Below are 24,988 nucleotides of genomic sequence, written 5' to 3'. Positions count from 1 at the left end.
TCAAAAAAATTTAGATACATCTCAAGAAGCATGCCTTGTAGAAAAAGTACATATAGCACATAACAAAGATATTTTAAAGAAAAGACATTCAAACAATTTTATTACAACATTTAATAAAGATCATAATGTTATTAGAAGTGCATTGCAAAAACACTGGAATGTACTTTTAAACGATCCGATTTTAAATAAAATTATCCCTATAAAACCAGGGATAACATTCCGTCGGGGGAGAACTATTAAAAATATATTAGCACCTAGTAGGTTGAAAACGAATATCCCCACCTCTACCCAAGATCATTATTATAAACCGGCAGGGATCCATAAATGTGGAAAAAGAAACTGTTTGTGTTGTTTTAATATTAACAAAGGAAAAACTCAAGTTACATCATAGTTACATAGTTACATAGTTAGTACGGCTGAAAAAAGACACATGTCCATCGAGTTCAACCAAGGGAAGGGAAAAGGGAAGGAAAAATTTCTACACATAGGAGCTAATATTTTTTTGTTCTAGGAAATTATCTAACCCTTTTTTAAAGCCATCTACTGTCCCTGCTGTGACCAGCTCCTGCGGTAGGCTATTCCATAAATTCACAGTTCTCACTGTAAAGAAGCCTTGTCGCCTCTGCAGCTTGAACCTTTTTTTCTCCAGACGGAGGGAGTGCCCCCTTGTTTTTTGAGGGGGTTTTACAAGGAACAGGATTTCACCATATTTTTTGTATGTGCCATTAATATATTTATACAAGTTAATCATGTCCCCCCTTAGTCGTCTTTTTTCAAGGCTAAATAGGTTTAATTCTTTCAATCTTTCCTCATAATTTAAATTCTCCATGCCCCTTATTAGCTTCGTTGCTCTTCTTTGTATTTTTTCCAACTCCAGGGCATCCTTTCTATGAACTGGAGCCCAGAACTGGACTGCATATTCTAGATGAGGCCTCACTAATGCTTTGTAAAGTGGCATTATTACATCCCTGTCCCGCGAGTCCATGCCTCTTTTAATACACGACAATATCCTGCTGGCCTTTGAAGCAGCTGATTGACACTGCATGCTGTTATTGAGTTTATGATTTACAAGTACACCCAGATCCTTCTCAACAAGTGAATCCGCCAGTGTAGCGCCCCCTAGGACATATGATGCATGCAGGTTGTTGGTACCAAGATGCATAACTTTACATTTATCTACATTAAACTTCATTTGCCAAGTGGACGCCCAAACACTTAGTTTGTTTAAATCTGCCTGTAATTCATGAACATCTTCCATAGTCTGAACTATATTACATAGCTTGGTGTCATCTGCAAAAATAGAAATAGTGCTATTAATCCCTTCCTCTATATCATTAATAAATAAGTTGAATAATAGTGGTCCCAGCACTGAACCCTGGGGTACACCACTTATAACCGGGGACCATTCAGAGAAGGAATCATTGACCACAACCCTCTGGATACGGTCCTTGAGCCAATTCTCAATCCAATTACAAACTATATTTTCTAAACCTATAGTCCTTAATTTACCCATTAGGCGTCTATGGGGGACAGTGTCAAATGCCTTTGCAAAGTCCAAAAACACTAAATCCACAGCGGCCCCTCTGTCTAGACTTCTGCTCACCTCTTCATAAAAACAGATTAGGTTAGTTTGACAACTTCTGTCCTTAGTAAAACCGTGCTGGCTGTCACTTATAATGCTATTTATTGTCACATAATCCTGTATATAGTCCCTCAATAGCCCCTCAAACATTTTCCCCACGATGGATGTTAAGCTTACTGGTCTATAATTACCCGGGGAAGACCTAGAGCCCTTTTTGAAAATAGGCACCACATTTGCCCTGCGCCAGTCCCTTGGCACTATACCAGTCACTAGAGATTCTCTGAATATTATGAAAAGGGGGACAGAAATAACTGAACTAAGCTCTTTAAGAATTCTAGGGTGTAACCCATCTGGTCCCGGAGCCTTGTGCACATTTATTTTATTTAATTTAGCTTGGACCATCTCTACATTCATCCAATTCAGTATATCAACTGATATATTAACAGCACTGGCACCGGCTACATCAGCTGCTCTTTCTTCTGTTGTATATACAGAGCGGAAGAACCCATTTAGTAACTCTGCCTTCTCTTGATCCCCTGTGATCAACTCCCCATTACCATTATCTAGGGGTCCTACATGTTCAGACCTTGGCTTTTTTGCATTTATATGCTTGAAGAATTTTTTAGGATTTGTTTTACTATCCTTGGCCACCTGCCTTTCATTTTGTATTTTTGCTAATTTTATTACATTTTTACAGATTTTATTAAGCTCTTTATATTTTACAAAGGCTACAGATGTACCCTCAGATTTGTATTTTTTAAATGCCCTTTTTTTGTCATGTATTGCCCCTTTCACAGAAGGTGTAAGCCATGTGGGGTTTAATTTGAGTCGTTTATACTTATTACCTGTAGGAATAAATTTTGCACTATAATAACTCAAAGTAGATTTGAAAATCTCCCATTTATCATTTGTTCCATTATTTGACATTAGTTCTTCCCAGTCTATATCCTGAATTGCAGCCCTCATCCTGGGGAAATTGGCTTTCTTAAAATTAAATGTTTTTGCCCTCCCAGCCTGCGTTTGTTTTTTACAGTATAGGTAAAATGTAACTATATTATGATCACTGTTACCGAGGTTTTCACGAACATTGACATTCCCAACAAGATCTGCATTATTAGAAATGACCAGATCCAACAGAGCTTCACCTCTAGTCGGGTCTTCCACAAACTGGCCCATAAAATTTTCCTGCAATAGGTTGAGGAAATGTCTCCCCTTTGCAGTTGAAGCCGAACCATGACACCAATTAATATCCCGGAAATTAAAATCTCCCATTATCACTACAGTACCCGCCTGTGCAGCCCGCTCCATCTGTTTATATATCTGACCTTCCATCTCCTCAGTTATATTGGGGGGTCTATAGATTACACCAAAAGTAATTTTTTCAGTGTTTACCTCCCTTTCTAGTTCCACCCACAAGGTTTCAACCTCCTCACAGTCTTGACCCACTATTGTCTCTTTCACACTCGCCTTCATATCACTTCTCACATACAGACATACACCACCACCTTTCCTATTTGTCCTGTCTTTACGAAAAAGTGTAAAACCCTGTAGATTTACAGCCCAGTCATGTGAAGAGTCCAGCCATGTTTCAGCAACACCAACTATATCTATATTTTCTTCCAGTATCAAGGCCTCCAGCTCCCCCATTTTGCTTGCTAGACTTCTGGCATTTGTGAACATACACTTTAACTTGCCTGTCAGTTTTTCACTTTTATTATCAGAAATGTGATTTGACATTAATCGGTCCTTTTTATTTACACTGATGTTTTGTAACGAAAGGATCTCCTTATCTTGTTGTCTAGTCCTCTCCCCACATTCTGTTTCTCCCCCCACCAATATAGTCTGACCCCTCTCTAACCTGGCTACCCCTTTTTTTTCTACATTGACCTCCCTCCTCAGCCCTAGTTTAAATACTCCGCCACCCCAGCTAGAATTCTCTCCCCCAGCACAGCGGACCCCCTTCCATTTAGGTGCAAATCATCTGCAGAATACAGTTTGTACCCCAATGAAAAGTCAGCCCAGTGCTCTAGGAACCCAAATCCTTCTCCTCTACACCAAGACTTCAGCCATGCATTTAACTCCCTAAGCTCCCGCTGTCTTTCCTGTGATGCGCATGGCACAGGCAGTATTCCTGAGAATACAACCTTGGAGGTCCTTCCCTTCAGCTTGTAGCCTAGTTCTTTAAAATTATTCTTAAGGCTCCTCCACCTACCATTTATTCTGTCGTTGGTACCGACATGGACCACGACAGCTGGATCATCACCAGCCCCTCCCAGCAATTTGTCCACCCGTTCCACCACATGCCGAACCCTGGCACCAGGGAGACAGCAAACCATTCGGTTGAGGCGGTCTTGGCGACAAATTATTCTATCCGTCTTCCTGATTATAGAATCCCCTACATCAAATGTAACACAAGAAATATTTGAAATTAATACTTATATGAACTGTGAAACTGATTATGTAATTTATATGATTGAATGTGAGTGCGGATTGCAATATATTGGAAGAACAACCCAGACACTAAGAAAGAGATTAAATGGTCACCGCTTTAATGCAAAAAACGGTTTTCTCAAACATAGCTTATCAAGGCATTTACTATATAACCATTCATCTGATTTTTCTAAAATAAAAATTTCCCCAATCGAACAAGTAAATGTTAAAACACACAACAGAATCTCTACCCTGAATAAAAGGGAGTCCTTCTGGATATTTAAATTTGGGACCTTGAGCCCAAACGGACTCAATGAAAAAATTGATCAAGTGTAGTTTGAACGATCTATTAAAATACAATGACATCTGTATTAAAAATGATAGGATAAGATTGAGTGTGATACACCTACAAAGAATAAATAATAATGGGAATATTTCTCTTCTTAAAATTAAATATATATATATATATATATACATAAAAAACAGGAGCGCCTGGCTCCCGACAATTAGATTCAAACGAACAGCAATGAAACTAGAAGCATTTTTTACCAGTAATACAATTATCTTAGTTAGAATAAAGGATAGCATCAAAACTATCAAAAAGAATAAACACAATTATCAAAGAAACTAAGAGTACTCACACTGTCTGTCAGCGGCGAGAATACGCGGACGATGATGATTTCTTTGAAATATACGGTCACCTGCATGTGGACATATGTGTATATATATATATGTATGTATATATATATATATGTATGTGTGTGTGTGTGTATATATATATATATATATATATATATGTGTATACAAAAAATCAATCCTCTTTTACACTAAAGCTAAGAATATCTACCATTTGGCAGAAAATAGTTGGTTAAAAGGTAGAAAAGAGGAGAAATAGCAATTAAGAGAAAATCAGTCTGAGGAAAAAACATACACACACCTGTGCTGAAACACCCATGATGAACCTTCACCTTGCCAGTTTAACCTGGAAGTGAAGCATATGATACAAGTATATAAGATGATGTATTGTAACCAAATTTATATGCCTGATGAAGACCACAGTGCGTGGTTGAAACGCGTTGCAGCAATCAAATTTTATATTGTTCTTTTTTAATAATAAAATCGTTGAAAATACACCCTGACGATTTTGTGAAGATATCAGTACAATCCACACCTGAGCGCCCGTTCAGAGGAGCAGCTTTTTCTTCCTAATCTGCATAAAAAAATAACAGCCAGTTGCAAACGGAGAGGTTTTTAATTAATTATTTTTCTGTTTTAGCTACTGCTTGCTAAAAAGGACTATGTATCGACCGCGAAAACGCTATGGAAAAGACATAAATGCTAGATATTCTAGACGCTATGTAAGTATTATTGTTCGTTATTTGATTAGACGCAATAAATGTAATAGTTAGCATTTATTTAAAAACATTACAGTAAATTTATAAATGTTAGAAATTCAGATATTTGATGTTTCCACCATCTGAATTTTACACAATCCACTTATTAAAGGGTTATTCCCAATTTAGGCAATTATGGCATATCCACAGCGTAAGCCATAAATGTCTGATAGACGCGGGTCTCCGCTCTGGGTCCTGCATTTATATAGCCAACGTGGGTCCCCCAATTGGCTTGATGAGGTGGCTGCCGATACCAGTCCGGGACTAGCGGAGAGGGGGCCGCGCATGTAGGAGGCTGTTCTATGGAAGTTACGGAAGGAGGTGAAGCGGGGGTCTGGTAACCCCTGTTCTTAATAAAGGTGTGGGTCCCAGTTCTGAAACTCGCATCTACCAGACGTTTATGGCATATCCTGTGTGTATGTAATAAATGTCTAAATTGGGAATACCCGTTTAAATCCTCTTAAAACACGTCTTGAAAAGCCACTGCCAATATCAAAACTGTCCAGTTATGCTGCCAGTTTGCTCCCCGAAGAGCCAGTAAAAAAAAAAAAAGAGGCCTGGTGAAACATCGAGCAGTGAAATTGATATAGGGACTATCTACCAGAATAGTATAGAAGCTCTGAGTCTGGAGGCCACTATTGTCAGAGCAAACCAGCCTCCAACATATACAGAGGAAAGGACTACAACTCCCACACAAACTAGAGGACTTGTGATCAGGGTCCAGGCCAGTGTGGGAGTTGTTTAGATGTTAGTCGGTCCAAGTGCACACAAAAAAAATGACACTAGTGGATACAGTCCTGAGACTCTAAGGGTCAGTTCACACTGAGTTTTTTGACGTGGAAAATTTGCCAATAAACGGCGGAGGCGGTTTGTTTTTTTTAGTGTGTTTTTTTTCCCACGATGGCTCGCGGGAGAAAGAAGCGACATGCCCCATCTTCGGGCGTCTACGTCTTTGACCTCCCATTGACATCAATGGGAGGCAGAGTAAGCGTATTTCGCTGCGTTTTTTGTCCATGGCGCTCAATGGCTCTGGGCGAAAAACACAGCGATAATCGGCGTGCAGGGAAAGGAAAATCTGCCTGCAAAAAACTCTGTGAGCCCTGCCTAACTCTGGTCAGTATTATATTTTAAACACTTTCACACCAGGGTGTTTATTTTTTTTGTATAGTTTCAAGCAAATCCAATAAAGGTTACGTTTTAGATTAAGGGTCACGTCCTGCCACTATTGTATGTTATTTAGCCCAGCAGGGCAATCCGTTAAGTGAACACTACTACAATCACTTAATAAGTACATTTACATCTTGAAAATCAATCAAATTGAAATGTCACTAGTGTCACCTACAAGTCATGATAAAATTGGTAGGTGACTACGAAGGTGAAGTTTTAGGGCGTGAATTATTGGTTAGGGTTTCTGGATGGGTCCTTATGTAAGCGGTATAGAAAGGTAGCTACATATAGAAATGTTGGTCATTTCCGGGCTGGTTTATCCTCCCGTTTGTTTGTTTTTTTTCCCCCAAAAGTGGGGACAAATTCCAGCAGGGAGAACAAGAAATGTGCTTTTTGTTTTTCCGTAAAATATTGAATGTTAAACAGACAACAAAACCACACTAACAATAATAATAATTATTTTTTTTATATTTCAGGAAAGCTCACGTTATAAATGTCAGGTGAGTGGATCTCTAATAACTAAACGAATTTTGGACTTGAAGTGTTTGTATGATTTGGTCATCCCATTACTACATAACCGGTCCATTTCCCTGCCCAATATTTTACTCATTTAAAGCAAATCGCTGTCTATAATAAATATATGAGCTAGATCCTCCAGTTGAAGAGTTTCACTTCGCAGGGAAGTACTAAAATGTTTTTATAATTCAATTATAGAACATGTTGTTAGGGTATCACTCGCTAACTCCCTTCCCACCTTTGATGACACCGATATCACATTTGATCACCGCGTCTGAAGGGCTTTGTGTTGTCTCTAATCTTGGCTGTAAATCGCAGCCACTTCCCCACGGGTGATCATGTAGGCACGACTGCTGTGCTCGCACTGCAACCAGGACATAGATGTATGGCACTATGCAGGAAATTATTCCTGCTCACAACATACAAGACATTGGATGCCCAGATGCAGTGAGGACCTAGAAGAAACACAATCCCTAGAGCCAAATATCAAACCTAAATTAACTTCGGAATGGCCTAACAGATAACTGCATATTTCTAAGCATAGGCTTAATCTACTGGAATTTATACATATGCCAATATATTACAAGTAAAAAAAAATAAAGTTTTAAAACAGAAGTGTATTTAAAGGCATTTTTCTGGGAATTTAAAGGGGATCTCTTGTTTTATGCAGTTTAAGCTTAAAGAGGCTCTGTCACCAGATTTTGCAACCCCTATCTGCTATTGCAGCAGATAGGCGCTGCAATGTAGATTACAGTAAAGTTTTTATTTTTTAAAAAACGAGCATTTTTGGCCAAGTTATGACCATTTTCGTATTTATGCAAATGAGGCTTGCAAAAGTACAACTGGGCGTGTTGAAAAGTAAAAGTACAACTGGGCGTGTATTATGTGCGTTCATCGGGGCGTGTTTACTACTTTTACTAGCTGGGCGTTCTGATGAGAAGTATCATCCACTTCTCTTCAGAACGCCCAGCTTCTGGCAGTGCAGACACAGCCGTGTTCTCGAGAGATCACGCTGTGTCGTCACTCACAGGTCCTGCATCGTGTCAGACGAGCGAGGACACCGGCACCAGAGGCTACAGATGATTCTGCAGCCGCATCGGCGTTTGCAGGTAAGTCGATGTAGCTACTTACCTGCAAATGCTGATGCTGCTGCAGAATCAACTGTAGCCTCTGGTGCCGACACGATGCAGGACCTGTGAGTGACGTCACAGATCTGCACTGCCAGAAGCTGGGCGTTCTGAAGAGAAGTGGATGATACTTCTCATCAGAACGCCCAGCTAGTAAAAGTAGTAAACACGCCCCGATGTACGCACATAATACACGCCCACTTGGACTTTTACTTTTAAACACGCCCAGTTGTACTTATGCAAGCCTCATTTGCATAAATACGAAAATGGTCATAACTTGGCCAAAAATGCTCGTTTTTAAAAAATAAAAACGTTACTGTAATCTACATTGCAGCGCCTATCTGCTGCAATAGCAGATAGGGGTTGCAAAATCTGGTGACAGAGCCTCTTTAAAGAGGCTCTGTCACCACATTATAAGTGTCCTGTCTTCTACATAATGTGATCGGCGCTGTAATGTAGATTACAGCAGTGTTTTTTTAAATTTAGATAAACTATCAATTTTGACGGCGTTACGACCTATTTTGGATTTATGCTAATGACTTTCTTAATGCCCAACTGGGCGTGTTTTTAATTTTTGACCAAGTGGACATTGTGGAGAGACAGATCCTCTCTGATGGGAGTCGTTCTCTCTTATTCTCCATCTGACACAAACCGGTATAGCGACTTCTCTTGATGAGACATCTCTGCTCCTCTTCTGCAGACATTTCCAGCCTCTCTAGAAACACAAAAATTCAGACACCAAGGCCCAGGACCATAAATTAAAGGGGTTGCGTTCCGGTTTTTCATACTGATGACTTATCGATGTGACCGGACAACCCCTTTTACTCAGACTAATAAATTAAAGTGCATACAGACCCCCAGAACTTCTAAGCTATTGCCGTCCCCAGACCAGAACCCCCTTAGCAAAATACAGACCCCAGAACAAGCACCTTAAATACAGACCTTGGTCCCGACCTCTAAATACAGACCCCAGACCTGTCTCCCTAAACTAATACAGACCCCAGACCAGGCCCCCTAAATACAGACCACCATAAAGAATGCAGACCCCATACCTGACTCTCTAAACGAATACAGAACCCGACTCCCTACGTACAGACCCATATAAACTAAGAGACCAAACCCCCCCCCCAAATGCAGACCCCCTAAATATACAGACACCAGATCCCCTTAAACTAACAGACCCCTTGAATACAGACCATACCCACTAAACTAATACAGACCCCCTAAATTCAGACCCTTTAAACAAATCCATGATCCCCTTATACTTGCCCAACATTGCATAGTCGACTACGCTATTGCTTCCGGCAAAACGACGGGTCCGGTGCACAAAAGACTCAAACGTAAACCACGGGCACCGGCTCCTTCACCATTGAAATCAATGGTGATGGAAACGGAAACCTCTGGTTTCCGTCTGTGTCTGCTCAGTGTCCCGTTCTGATAGGGACCCCTGACTGAACGTCAGAATGGGACTCCAATGCAGATGTGAACAGAGCCTAAGCTAAGTTAATTGTGAATTAGAAAGTGATCATCGTTAAAAAATTATGATAATAGGTTCAGTTCAACTCTGCATTTTTACTTTTAGTAATGTTCTGGTTCAGTTCAAGGCTGCGGCACTGAAACTTGCAGACAAGAAGCACCCAGCTCTAGGTAGATCGGTTTAATTTATAAAGAGTGTAACATGGATCACCAGAGATATAGCTACATACTACATATACACGCACTACATACATACATACTGCACACACACTACATATACATGCACACATACTACATATATAGACAGAATATACCGATTAATATATATATATATATATATATTACATACACACGCATACTACATATACACACAAATGGATCCAACACACAAACCTCTTTGGCTTTAGACACATTGACACTGATCTCCTTCCTGTAATCTGCTCTTTGGGCAACTTCTGTCTCCTCTCACTTCTTCAGCACAGGGTGGTGCTCCAGTGCTGGGGGGAGAATATACAGAGGGAGATTAGGAGCTGAAGGGGATATCAAGGGAGTACTGGGCTGTACAGGGTTCAGGAGACCTTTCAGCAGCAGCAGCTATACAGGTCAGCAGTGCAGACACCGTGAAGGAGCCGGGTGCTGCTGACCTGTACAGCTGCTGGGCAGTGAATTGCATACAGAGCAGGCCGCCGGGCAGGGGCTTCACACATCTGCAGTACAAGCTGAAGTAACAGCAGCCCAGCATATTCTCCTGTGCCACCTGTCAGGTCCCAGCCAAGCCGCACTCTCTGCTGGCTGTCCAGGATTTCCTGCTCTCCGTTGTCGTCCTTCCGCTCCTCTCTGGCGGGCAGGAGGCCCCTGCTAGTACTACACACCAGACACGGTGCACAGAGGCTGGGAGGCTGCTAACAATGTACTACATGAGGTCATCATGCAGCCTGCGTGGGACGAAGGCACATACAACTTTCACATGCGCAGCACTTTGGATAACAAAAAAATATAGAAATCACTGACACATTCTTTTTATTCCGGACACAACGGACAGTTGCCAAAAGTCCTGTAATTTCACTGACTGTCCATGAATTAACGGACGGTTAGCAACCCTGCCTAGGTATTCTATATATAACCTTAGTATCATACTACGCCGGTAACACATTTAAATGCCACAGACTCCCTATTATACACTTGAATATGTTCAGTATTGATAACCTAGTAGATCGGAGGGCATTACCCTTTAGCAGAACACAGACAGATATGCCTATTAGGTAAGTAAACTCTTCAGCTTTAATCCCTGGACCCATCAAAAAATAAGTTCCGACCATAAATTAAAGTGATTAAATGGCATCACAATTTGTGCTGCTTTTGACAGGTCTTCGATTTGACACTTAAAGGGAATGTGTTGCCAGAAAAACATGTTTTTTTTTTAAAAATTAAACATTTAGTGTGTGGGTGGTTAAACATTGTTCAAATTTTTTTTATTTTTTTGCACGAGTCCAGGAAATATTATAAATTATTTCTAATTTATAATACTACCCATTTTTGGTCACTAGATGGCGCTGTTCCCAAAATTGCAGCATTGCAGCATTGGGTTAACAGCCCTCGCTCTAGTGAGCTCTCAGCATCCCCCCCTCCTTTATCCTGGCTAGTGCCGGGATAAACGAGGGGTTTGAACGGTGTAACCTCCTACACTGTGTGTCGCCATTTTTTGAGCTAACCCACAGTGTAGTAGGTTTACATACAGTAGTAAACACACACAAACACGAACATACATTGAAATCTCTTACCTGCTCCTGCCGCCGCGGCTCCCTCCGGCCCGTCCGCTCCGTTTGCTGCCGCTGGTGCAAGTGCAGAAATCCGGAAGCCGCGACCGGAAGTAGTAATATTACTGTCCGGCCGCGACTTCCGGTCCACAGGAAAATGGCGCCGGACGGCGCCAATTTCGAATAGGACTGTGTGGGAGCGGCGCATGCGCAGTTCCCACACAGACGCCGTACACTGCAGTCAATGGGACGGGAGCCGTTCGCAGTCCCTATGGGACTGTGGCTGCCGTATTCCATGTCTGTATGTGTCGTTAATCGACACACACAGAAATGGAACAAAAAATGGCAGCCCCCATAGGGAAGAAAAAGTGTAAAAATAAGAAAAAGTAAAACACAAACACACAAATAAATATAAAAGTTTTTAATAAAGCACTAACATCTTTAACATATAAAAAAATTATTTCTGATGACACTGTTCCTTTAACATTTATATTTCCCCATATATCTAACTTCACCACACAGTGGAGTTTCTGTGTTGATGGGCAAGTCAATCTAAGGCTCAGTTCACATGGAGTTTTTTGGCGCTGATTTTGACACGGAAACTACGTCGGAATACGCACCAAAAAATGTCCGAAATCGCCCCAGATTGATTTCAATGGAAGGCAGAGGCGTTTCTTACTCCCGGGCAGCTTTTGGATATTCGTGGGGAAAATAAATGTGGCATGTTCTTTCTTGCCACGATTTCCACCTCTGACCTCCCATTGATGGGAGGCAGAAAATACCTGCGACATTAGTTTCTGAGCATTTTTTCCACTGCGGTTTTCCTGGAGGCAGATTTTTATTTATTTTTTGCCTGCAAAAAACTGAATTAGGACTAAGGTTGAACATTTTTTATTGAAATTAGTAAAAAGACAATGAGGGAGAAATCAAAATAGCTGCAAAGGAAAAGGGGAGTTGTTACCCATCGCAGCCAACCAGAAAATACCTTTTACTTTTCCTTTGCGCCAGTTTTGATACATCTCACCGAATTATTGCCGTTAACAAAATAGAGAATTTATTAATACATGATAGAATGAAGGGAAGTATAATTCTCTCTGGAATTCAGAAATATATCTTGTTTATCTATAAATATGCCACAAATGTCTGATTGGTTAGGGTCTCTGATCTAAGGATTATTCCGGCAAAATATCATAGAGATGTCATACATTTCTGAAATGTGAGGTCCAGTGTCACTTAATACTCCAGTAAACCCAGGGCAAAAAGGGAGAGGATCAGCACTTCCATCACGCAACGGTTTCCTTCACTATCCCTAGACTTCAATGGCGACTGTCACGCAGATACGTGGCAGAAAGTCAGGTCCTCTTACCTATTTACATGCAGAGATAGGATTATTTGATGGGATGGGAAAGGATTCCTGTCTTAGAAAAATGTATCTCTAATATTCCTCAATTGCCATTTACACAACACTATTGTAATGATTATTGAGCCAGGTACATTTTTATATAGGTCAAACAATGATCAGATTGAACGGTCCAGATTATTATGACATTTACATGTGGTGATTATCTCTACAATCCAACATTCTTTGGTTGAATCGTAGGAATAATTGATACTGGATGTTACAATTAGTAGACATTTTATAGATTATCATTTTCTATGAACCCTGCCGACAGGCGGAATTTCTCATTATGTGGCCAAGAGCTATTATCTGTACTTGTTTGTCACAGGCGAATATCTAGGAATCCTTATCGTCATTATTGTGCAAAATTTATGTTGGCTATAGATGGGAAGATCTTTCCTTCGTCCAACATGTGTCCCATTTATTGTTAATATACAGTATTTACGGACCATGGGCAAACATCTTATGAAGTAATAGGAGACTAGAATATATAACATTTATATACTAGTTTATTTAAATTTACATAATTACTAATACAGAGGGTTTAAAGGTATTCCCAACACACCGCTTGTATCTATTTTAACTACCTAATGAGATTATCTAAAGATTCCAGTTCAACAGAAGTCTTCCTACCTAGCTTCAAATGGAGTTCTGGTGTTTCATTTAATATCCAAAAGACGCCGCAACCAGAGGTACTGATAAGGGTGGCAATGCATGCGTGGTAGAGGTGTCCCTGTTTGCTGATTCGGCTACTACATTGGCCTCTCATCTAAATGAATAGGATGGCTCCAGGCATGCACTGTAGCTTGGAAGGCATCTAATGCTTCGTTCACCTCTGCGTCAGGGCTCCGTTCCGTCTGAGCTTTCCGTCGGAACGGAGCCCTGACTGACACAAACTGAAAGCATAGGTTTCTGTTTCCATCACCATTGATTTCAATGGTGACCGATCCAGTGCCAATGGTTTCCGTTTGTCTCAGTTGTGCAGGGGTTCCGTCGTTTTGACGGAATCAATAGCGTAGTCTACTATTGAATGAAGCCTTGCTCCTCTCTATTTGTAAAGCTTAGCACTTATTTGTTACCCTGTAGTCCAAGCACACTGCTGTGCTGGTACGTGGGGCATGCTATGAGCCCTCCCACTCACAGAAATAATTGGAAGACTGCAGAGACGTAGCAGGGGTCTAAAACAAGGGGATTTTCAACTCTTCGGTTGCCTGTTACTTATTTACTTTAATTTAGCGGTGTATGCTACCAGGGCCGGCTCCCGGTTTATATGGGCCCTTTGGCGACAGAACCTTAGTGGGCCCGTTTGCAGTGCAACTCGAGCGGCGGCAGTATAAAGGCAGAAACATAATGCCAGAAGGATGTAACCATGGATCACTTAACATTCACATGTAAGTCTTGGGCTAATGAATACAGATAGTGCCGTTTCTGCGATGTGTGAATCTTGACGTACCTGTTACACGGAGGTTGTGATTTCCGGAAGACCTGGTATCTGTAGGCTTGAGTATTTCAGTACCTAGAGGAATTAGAGGTAAAAGTGTTGTTTATAAACGGCCTCTACCAATACCACCTATACTGTCCCTTACAGGGCACCAATCCCCCCAAAAAAGGTGAACGATAAGAAAATAGTTATGGTTCAGTTTTAGTGCCACCTTTCTACTCCCTACACAGTAAGGGTATGTTCACACTTAGTGTTTTCAGACGTAATTCGGGCGTTTTACGTCTCGAATTACGCCTGAAAAAACGGCTCCATTATGCCTACAAACATCTGCCCATTGCTTTCAATGGGAATTACGATGTTCTGTTCCCACGAGCTTTTATTTTACACGTCGCTGTCAAAATACGGCGCGCAAAATGACGGCTCGTCAAAAGAAGTGCATGTCACTTCTTGGGACGATTTTGGAGGCGGTTTTCATTGGCTCCATTGAAAAACCGCTCCAAAAACGGCCGTAAAGAACGCCGCGAAAAACGCGAGTTGTTAAAAAAAATAAAAATATCTGAAAATCAAGAGCTTTTTTCGCCTGAAAACAGGTCTGTATTTTCAGACTTTTTTGGTCACTACGTGTGAACATACCCTAATATCTCCCTATGTGCTCCCACACAGTAGTAATGTCCCATTTTGCCCCTAAAGAATAGTAGTTCTCTTTCGTGCCTCCATATATTAGTTGTGTCCCTATATATTAGTAAGGCCCCCTTAGTTAGGCCCAGGGGCGCTGCTAGGATCCTAAAAGATCAGGGGCAGAAAGCCCTGAGACATATTTTCCCCGCGCCCCCTGAAAAATAAACTTTTACATACATATCGGAGATATCATATCTATAAGACTAAGGCTCCTATAGCTACACCGCTGGAAATAATTGGATGCATTGTCTCAGCATACAGTATCACACATGATGATAGGCTTGGATACATGGCCCAACAGACCGTATCACACATGATAGACTTATATACAGGGCCCCAGCAATAAGTATCCTTGTACTAACATATGTCCACCCCCCAAAAACTCTGTGTGTGTGTGTATATATATGTGTATACGGTACCGCATACCTGTAGCACACTGCAGCTGTGTTGTATCTGGCTGGTTATGAAAAATTGGGGGGAACCCTATGTCGTTTTTTCCAATTATTTAAAAAAATAAAAATTACTTGGGGTCCCCCCCATTTTTCATAACCAGGCAGATACAACACAGCAGCAGCAGGCTAGCAATACCAGGGTTGGAAGGACCACTGTTTTTGGCCTTCCCCAGCCTAATAATACCTGCCTGCGGCCGCCCCAATGACTGGCCGTCGTTGCAGATGGTCGGGTACTGGTTCGTACTTGGCTCTTCCCAACGGCGGTGGGTACCGGGGTAATAATGGGGGTTAGTGTTAGCCTTTTTAATGGCTAACATTAAGCCCTGCCTTAGTAATGGACGCTGTCAATCAGCCAGCAGCCATTACTAGGGCGGCAGTAATAAAAGTTTTAAAAGAAAATACAAAGACATAGAAAAAATATTTTATTGAAATAAAACCCCACACACACAACCCTTATTAACCATTTTATTGAAAATAAAAAAAAGCAGTCATCGAAGTAGTCCTTGAATCCGACGTAGTCCAACGACTAAACCTATAAAAAAACAAGCACAGAATTTTTTGGGTAACATATGTGGTAGGCTTAGGTACAGGGCCCATGTGTGATACTGTCTGTTAGACCATGTATCTAAGCCTACCACAAGGTAGGCTTCGATACAGGGCCCCAGCAGACAGTAATCTCATACTGTATAAGATTACTGTCTGCTGGGGCCCTATATCTAAGCCTAACATGTAGTAGGCTTAGATACAGGGCCCACCAGACCATATCATACATGGCCATACATACATACATGCCCCCATATGGAAGGTAGTCCGTTGTCTGTGCTCCTATATAAAAGCTAATCCCCCAGTTTGGTGCCTTTGCTCCAATAAAAAAACTTTTTCAGAAAACTCACCTAACACATTCCCACGCCGAGCTGAATGGTCCCGTCACTGCCTTCTTACTGGTACTTGGCGCCGCTCACATCCACAATAACAAAGCGGTGGGCGCAGATGACGTAATCACATCAGCGTGACATGATTACGTCATCTGCGGCGCAATACATTGTTGTGGATGCGAGCGGCGCCAAATACCAGTAAGAAGGCAGTGACGGGACCGTTCAGCTCGTTGTGGGAACGTGTTTGGGTGAGTTTTTTTTAAATTATTTTTATCTGCTCCTCCCTGCAATCTACCACGGACGGCTATAGTTAATTTAAGCAGGTGGGCGGCGTAAACCACACGGCGGCCTAGTGGGCCCCGACATTTGCCCGGGTGCTGACGCCGGCCCTGTATGCCACAGTCTAAAATTTGCCTGTGGTGAAAAAATACTATGTGCATCTGTATATGCAAACACTTCATTCTCTCTCCTCTCCATGTCTGTCAATCTTGTGTATATTCCTTTCATCTTGCTTCTGTGGCTGCTTAGTTCAAAGGAATCACTTGCACAACTATATTACAGGCCAAATGCACCCTTGGAGATAGCGGTGCAAGCTGCTCCTCCTAGGCTTTCTATTTATTTCATTATTTATAATTAAAAAATAATAGTAGTATGATGATGCATATTGCTGCAAGATAGATTAATAGATCAGCTGATGGGAAGATAAATAAAAGGTTGGAGCAGCACTGTGGCTTCAACCTCTCCTTGTAAGATATATAAAAAAAAAAATGAGCAAGGAAGCAGCACTCAAAATTAAAGAGAATTTATTCACCAGACATCCAATGCAACGTTTCACCACCTTCATTGAGAAGGTGAACCGTTGCATTGGATGTCTGGTGAATAAATTCACTTTCATTTTGGGTGCTGCTTCCTTGCTAATTTTTTTATATTATATCAGCTGATGGTATGCTTTAGGAGTTACATCTGCGGTGGATGGTTTTCGGTCCGTCCCCCCCCCCCCTTAACGAGTTGGTTGTATGTATCCGTGGAGGTCTTGAGGCTGTGATTGATAAAGCTCCGTGCACATTGTCTGAGCACTATGTTTAATGTATATGTCAGGAACGTCTCCCTGTTAAGAGTATCTATTTTGGTCTCTGCCGGGCCAGTATGCGTTGCTTTTTTTATTTTATTTTTTTTCCCCAACTGTATAGGAAAGTGCAGCAGCCTGCACTTTCCTAGACAGAGGTCCACCGCAAAAAATGTATACCGTACAGAATAGGTTTTTGTCCAATGTGATTCTATGGATAACATATTCCGCCCTATGCCTATACAGTGGTATAAGATTGTGCCTTCCGAGCACTGCGTATACAGAGTCTGAATGAGCTCTTATCCTTTCAAAATTATGTAAATAAAATAACTTTAAAAACCATGGGTACAGCAACCATTTTTCTACACCGCCCCCTCATTTCAGGGCTCAAAAGTAATTGGACAAATTAACATTACCATAAATAAAATAAAAATATTATTTTTTTACATACTTTGTAGAGAATACTTTGCAGGGAATGACTGCCTGAAGTCTGGAACCCATGGACATCACCAAACGCTGGGTTTCCTCCAGAGGCAGCTACATATTAAAGAGCTGTAATTCCTAAACCCTTCCTCAAATTAGGATGTAAATACCCTTAAATTAAAGTTGAGTGTCTGCACGTTAAGCCCATATTGATTATAAACCTGTATATTCAATATATTTTGGTAAACCGCTAAAATGCCAAAACTTGTAACTGTCCAAATAATTCTGGCCCGAACTGTATATGCTGTTGCCACTACAAGGCGTGACACTAAGAATATGAAAATGTTGGCCCCAACTTCAGTATATACCCCTCCTACAGACACCGAGCTAGTCTGTCTTCGCTCAGTGTCCATAGGAGGCAGGTACCCCTGCATGTACAGCAGGCTGTGTTGCTTTTTTGTGGTTTTTTTTCTCTCCTCTTATATTCCAGCAGGTTTACGGGTGACTCTGTCCCCCTATTTTCCCCAACGTCTGGCGGGCGTACTGTTGTCCCACTACCATGCCAAAGACAAAAGGGACAAAAGCGCAAGCTCCTCGGTCGTCCCCCTTTGCTCCCCAGCAGTGTACCACCTCACTGCAGCTGGCACATGGCAGGAACTTCCCTGCCTCTTGCAGTATATTGAGTGGGCTCAGTCACTATATATTTTTTTTTCCCAGTTGTAACTGAGGAACATGGTGACTTTTTATACTGCCATGTCAGAAGCTAGAGGAAAATCCTTCCGACAGCTGCCTTATGTAGTTCACTCTGCCTGTTTCACATGTGGCCAAAAATTCTCATGTGGTCAACCTACTCCTCTGTGCGATACAGGCCAGCCTCCAGACCAAGCATCTGAAAAATGCTCACCCTGTGGTCCAACCATGTCAGCCAACCCCAGCAATGCCCACGCCTAATGCTGAAGTTGAACTGCATTTGGCGCATTCCCTTTCTAGTGTCATCGATGACCTCTCCAATGTCACCCAGTCCATTATGAACCTCTTGGTTGAAGTTGATGACCAACCTTCTGGAGAATCTCCATCCAAGTCTTCCCGCTGCAAGCCACGTAAAGTAGTAAGAGCCATGCCGTCTCACCTGCCTCAACGCACACGCACAGTGAACTTTTGGATTTCAGTTCAGAGCTGGATTACAAGCTGTCCTCAAACGGTGGACACTCTTATCACTACAGTGAGAAACCTTACATATCACAAATGTGCACCTATCTCTCTTGTGGAGATGGTCACCTTCCTTAGCCCCAGGCGATTGCACCAATCTTTGCCCTCCTACTCGTTTGAATAGGTAGTCTCCAAGGAATGGAAACCTCTTAATAAGAAATGTAGCTAGATGCCTGGATCTTGCGTAGCTTTTTTCCAGAGCATATTTCCTGCCTGGCCGCGACCACTACCCTTCCTATGGCAGACTCTGTCTCCTTCCTTGATCCTTTGTCCCGCCCTATTGACTCCTACTCCAGGTCCTCCTATGAGGCTACTGGTTTGGCCTTGTGGCCAGTCGTTGCTTCCGCAATAGTGAGCAGAGCCTCTACTGAATGGATTCGCCAATTCTGTCATGGTCTCCTTTCAAGGGCGCCCACTGAAGATCTGGGGAATCTCCTTTCAACAGCTATCTGATGCTACCAAATATCTGTGCAAAGCATGGCTCAAATTCTGGTCTGCCGATACAGCTTCTAAATTCTCCTTGGCGACTCTTTACTTTGTTGGCTCCCATCTCTTTGGAGCCTACTTTGACGCAATCCCCTCGGAAGCAGCAGGTAGGAAAAGCACTCACCGGCCTCAAACTAAGGCCCGTCGTGCTCCTAATCCCAGAAAACCGGGACCTTGGCCCTTTCGCAGATTCCTCGGTTCACGGGCGTCTGGCTTAATTGGACAACTGGGTGAGAGAAGTAGTCTCACCCAACAAGTTCTTAGTCCACACTCCCTCGGTCACCTGCCAAGGCAGCTGACTCTCTTCGAACCGTGAACTCTCTCTTTCAAGGTACAAGAGTTTCTTGGGTTTTACTCATCTTTTTGTTCGTCCAAATCTGGGCTTAAAATGCCTGAACGCCTTTGTCAAGATCAGACATTTCTACATGGACTCCCTCCCTTAGGCGACCGCCTCCATGGACCGGGGGGGGGGCGACTTCCTCTCCTCAGTGCACATCCATCGGGGATATCCCCATTTGCCCATCCCACCGGTGCTACCTGTGATTTGCAGTTCTTCAACACCACTACCTGCTTGTGGCCCTCCCGTTCGGCATGTCAGCGGCTCGTGGGTTTTCGAAAAAATTCCTTTTGCGTCATGGCTCTGCTTCGTTCTGGGGGCATTTCAGTTGTCCCCTATCTGGACAACCTCATCATAAAGTACCAGCTTTATAAATTATTCTGTATACCCTTGAGATAGTTTGACAACCAATCCAAATCCTGCTGACACCCTGTCGGAGACTCCCTATACTGAGAATCGTGTTCGACACCCGGCTTGGATGTCCATTCCTCCAGGGAAACTGCAGCAAGGAGTCCGTACTCTACAATGGGGCACTCCCATCTCCACCTTGTATGAATGTTCTTCCATCTAGGCCATTCCCTTTTGCCCGGTTTCACACTCGTCTGCTTCAGAGGGCGTTCCTCTCCCGGTAAAAAACGTCCTCTGGATTCCCTAGACTGCCAAATCCTTTTTCAGGAGCTGGCAGGTCCTCTCCAGAATCATGGATGCACCACGTAGTCTGGTCCCTGCTCTCTTAGCAAGTCCTTATTCTCGGTTGTCCACAATTAGTTTGTGGATTATCTGTTGCGAATGGGTCGACCCTGGGGAGTGGGACCTTCATCACGAGACAATCAAACAAGTCTGTTTCAGGTGGGGATTTGCTGGCATATCAACTCAATTGGCAGGTCCCCCTCTTAATTTCCAGGTTTCAGGATCCTGAGGCATTTGCAGTAGACACTCTCCCTCCATGGGATCACTTCAACCTGATTTACGTGTTTTTCCTCTGCTGCCTCTCCTTCCTAAGCTCCTCAGGAGGATCAAGGCCGAAGGAATTCTGACAATGCTCGTCTCCGCACTGGCCGTGCCGTTGTTGGTATGCCGATGTGGTGGCGTTACTAGCTGACGTTCCCTGGTGCTTACCTCGTCGGCACGATCTGCTCTTGTCAAGGGCCTCTTTTATACTCATTTCAGCAGGTGATCCAAACTATGTTGAAGGCCTGGAAGTCTTCTTGGGCCCACATTTATCACCGAACTTGGAAGACAATTGCAGTAAAGATAGACACCTTCCTCCGTTGGGACACCTTCCTCCGTTGGTTTTCTTTTTGCCCAGGCTCTTGGTGTTCCTCCTGTGGTAGGTTCGTGCGCTTGCCCTCCGTTTTCTTGAGGTGCAGGTATCCGCGTCAGGGTTTTGGTTTGTTTTCTTTTGCGGGGGGGGGGGGGGGTTGCACACGTGGTGTCCCCCAGTCGGCCCTAAACTCTGTCTTTGGAAATGGACTTTCATTCCCTCTGCAATGCAGTTGGCTCTATTTGAACACCTCAGTGAGAGCTGACAACCCTCTTGTTGTTTGCCTCATCTTAATGGAGCGTCAAATATGGGGGTGCGCTTCACACAGTGCCCTTATTTCAATGTGGTCCACGCCTTGCGGGTCAACCGATCGGTCACTTCCTCCTTTCACCACTCCGACTCTATGTCCGTGATCCTAGAGGGTCTGAGGAAGGGCTTGGTGGCCTCTTAGGCTACAATCGCTTGATGACCAGACTTGGCTATTCGCAAAGTCTACCTGCTCAAAGGGCAGGAACCCTCATTCTGGATTATAGCCTATTCCACTAGGTTGGTTGGTACTTTCTGGGTTATGGGCCATCAGCTATGCAAGGCGGCTACCTGGATGTCTTTTCACATGTTCACCAAATTTTACAGGGTGCATACCTTGATGATTCCCTTGTTCACAGGGTGTTGCAGGCATCTGTGGGGTAGATGCTTTTTTCTTTTTTCATTTCGGTTCAAATTGAGACGTCCCATGGTCTGTGTCCCCTAATGAGACAAGCAAGAAAATATGATCTTTTGAGCAGTTGCTGTAAAATCCCTTTCTTGTCCAGTCCATTGGGGGACACAGATCCCATCCTTTTTTGTTATGAAGTTCATAAGGCTGTCTGTTGGACGTGGGTTTTCTTCTATGGTTCTGGCATTAACATTCTTTTGTGTTCTAAATCTCCTACTGCTCCTGTGCAGACTTTCTAGCTCAATGCCCGTAGGAGGGGTATATACTGTAGGAGGGGCCAACACTTGTCTATTCTGAGGCCCCATGAACGCGACCGTGCCCGTAATCCCAGTCTGTGATTACGGGCACGGCCAGCCGCTGACATCCACAGGTATTTCCGGGCCGTGCTCTCATATCAAGGAGCACGGTCAATAAAACCCAAAAAATAGTAGGTCCTATCTTCTGCGGAGCCTTTCTATAGCATTGCCGTAAATATATGGGAAGGTGTCCGTCGGCCATAGAAATGAATGGGTCCGTAATTAGACTAAATCTACGGTCGTGTGGATGGGGCCTTAGTGTCACGCCTCCTAGTGGCAACAATATAGGTCAATGGTCTGTCACCCAATGTACTAATGCACCAACTTTGCAAATAATTTTTGATTAGAAATTTCCAAAGGTGAACAGCAGATTTCAGGGGTAAGTTCAGACATAACAGATTTTTATTTTTTTTCTTACGCAAATACTGTGGCGAATCTGCAGCAAAGTCTGCAATAGGCAAATCCACGTCATAATAGGCATGGTGCACATTTGAAAATATGCTGCATGCTCTCAAATCCACAGCGGAGAAACAGCTATGTGTGAATTGCGGTTTTGAAAACCCTATTCGCATGTATTGTACTGTACTTTGTTTCAAATTTTGGGTACGGAATCTGAACGTGGCCCAAGGCAACCAAGAAATGTAAAGCATTTACAGATTGTCTTGTTGTCCGGTATGTATTCCATCGTCTTCATGGATAGTGATGTACTTTTCCTTCTCTGTAGGATTGCAGAATTGCGTGCACATCCCCCTACCAGCTAGAACAACATCTAAATGGAATAAAACATGTAAGTTTCTTGAATATTTCAAGGTCGATCACTAAAAAGAATAAGGGGAGAATTAATCTAATTAAAACAAAATCATTACAAACAGACACTTGTTCCGTTTATGTTCAGGCATGTGTATATGATACAAATATGTGTATCAGAGGTTGGCAGTGGTGTACATGGAAATCTGAGTCTCATAGCAAAAGTTAGAAGGGCCCCCTTCCAAAAGTAGTTATAACTTATCAATAGCCCAAGTAAATCTGCAGCTTTTGTATTGTTTATAGCGTAAGATCAAAAAATTTAATTCATAGTAAGTAAATTCTACATGACATTGTATTAAATTGGTAGTGATGAGCTCACTGTACACTTGCTATCTAACTTGCACTCCTTGTCACACCTGCTTATTCTATCTATACTCTTGCTTAAGCCTTTCATTGTCATGTTTGCATTTACTGTTAAACAAGCATAATTAACCAATATGTCATACTTACAGCAGTTTTACACTCTGAAACCACAGAAATACACACAGCAGACTAAGTACCGTATGCTTTTTATACAGTAAATATGGCCAGTTTATTATGACCAGTAGGACAACTTAAGTAAAATTAGTATTACACAGAAATTGCCGATGTCCGATGACTGATCACTGAGAAAGTGAGTGTCGGCAATTATCAGAATGTTTTGTACAAAACTGGTGTAAGCATAACTGACAAAATTAATGTTTTCATAGACTGGACCATGCGACAAAAAACAAGGACTGAACGCAATGCCTCACAGTTATCAATGTGTTCGCTCCAGTTTATGGCATAAAATGTAACTTTTTAAAAGTACCATTGAAAATTTTGTGACTTTTTACTTACAGTGAAGGAAATAAGTATTTGATCCCTTGCTGATTTTGTAAGTTTGCCCACTTTCAAAGACATGAACAGTCTAGAATTTTTAGGCTAGGTTAATTTTACCAGTGAGAGAGAGATTATATTAAAATAAAACAAAACAGAAAATCACATTGTCAAAATTATATATATTTATTTGCATTGTGCACAGAGAAATAAGTATTTGATCCCCTACCAACCATTAAGAGTTCAGCCTCCTCCAGACCAGTTACACGCTCCAAGTCAACTTGGTGCCTGCATTTAAGACAGCTGTCTTAAATGGTCACCTTTGGCAAACAAGACTTAATACTTGGTGGCAAAACCCTTGTTGGCAAGCACAGCAGTCAGACTTTTTTGTAGTTGATGATGAGGTTTGTACACATGTTAGATGGAATTTTGGCCCACTCCTCTTTGCAGATCATCTGTAAATCATTAAGATTTCGAGGCTGTCGCTTGGCAACTCGGATCTTCAGCTCCCTCCATAAGTTTTCGATGGGATTAAGGTCTGGAGACTGGCTAGGCCACTCCATGACCTTAATGTGCTTCTTTTTGAGCCACTCCTTTGTTGCCTTGGCTGTATGTTTCGGGTCATTGTCGTGCTGGAAGACCCAGCCACGAGCCATTTTTAATATCCTGGTGGAGGGAAGGAGGTTGTCACTCAGGATTTGACGGTACATGGCTCCATCCATTCTCCCATTGATGCGGTGAAGTAGTCCTGTGCCCTTAGCAGAGAAACACCCCCAAAACATAATGTTTCCACCTCCATGCTTGACAGTGGGGACGGTGTTCTTTGGGTCATAGGCAGCATTTCTCTTCCTCCAAACACGGCGAGTTGAGTTAATGCCAAAGAGCTCAATTTTAGTCTCATCTGACCACAGCACCTTCTCCCAATCACTCTCAGAATCATCCAGATGTTCATTTGCAAACTTCAGACGTGCCTGTACATGTGCCTTCTTGAGCAGGGGGACCTTGCGGGCACTGCAGGATTTGAATCCATTACGGCGTAATGTGTTACCAATGGTTTTCTTGGTGACTGTGGTCCCAGCTGCCTTGAGATCATTAACAAGTTCCCCCCGTGTAGTTTTCGGCTGAGCTCTCACCTTCCTCAGGATCAAGGATACCCCACGAGGTGAGATTTTGCATGGAGCCCCTGATCGATGTCGATTGACAGTCATTTTGTATGTCTTCCATCTTCCAGTGGTCTCCTTCTCACCCAGCATCTTACTTATGATTTTGTAGCCCATTCCAGCCTTGTGCAGG

The 24,988-nt window shown here is 42.6% G+C and overlaps 1 protein-coding gene across 7 annotated transcripts in view; it reads left to right on the top strand.

Annotated features, from left to right (window-relative positions):
• The window catches only part of LOC142651751 (uncharacterized), a 100,868-nt gene that overhangs the window by 23,098 nt on the left and 52,782 nt on the right, over positions 1–24,988 (top strand). For 4 of the 7 annotated variants that reach the window (XM_075826799.1, XM_075826800.1, XM_075826797.1 and 1 more), the window contains 3 exons: positions 5,289–5,370; positions 7,050–7,073; positions 22,815–22,877. In XM_075826799.1, coding sequence (XP_075682914.1) covers positions 5,311–5,370; positions 7,050–7,073; positions 22,815–22,877 — 147 coding nt within the window. In that variant the 5' untranslated portion in view covers positions 5,289–5,310. Of the gene's footprint in view, positions 1–5,288; positions 5,371–7,049; positions 7,074–22,814; positions 22,878–24,988 lie in introns of those variants that run through there. The other 3 variants (XM_075826802.1, XM_075826801.1, XM_075826804.1) reach the window with 2 other exon arrangements.

The sequence above is a fragment of the Rhinoderma darwinii genome, chromosome 5, assembly GCF_050947455.1.
Source record: "Rhinoderma darwinii isolate aRhiDar2 chromosome 5, aRhiDar2.hap1, whole genome shotgun sequence".
In the NCBI taxonomy this organism is placed as follows: domain Eukaryota; kingdom Metazoa; phylum Chordata; class Amphibia; order Anura; family Rhinodermatidae; genus Rhinoderma; species Rhinoderma darwinii.
Note: the sequence above shows the minus strand (reverse complement) of the source record. Positions and strands in the feature narration are given on the sequence as shown.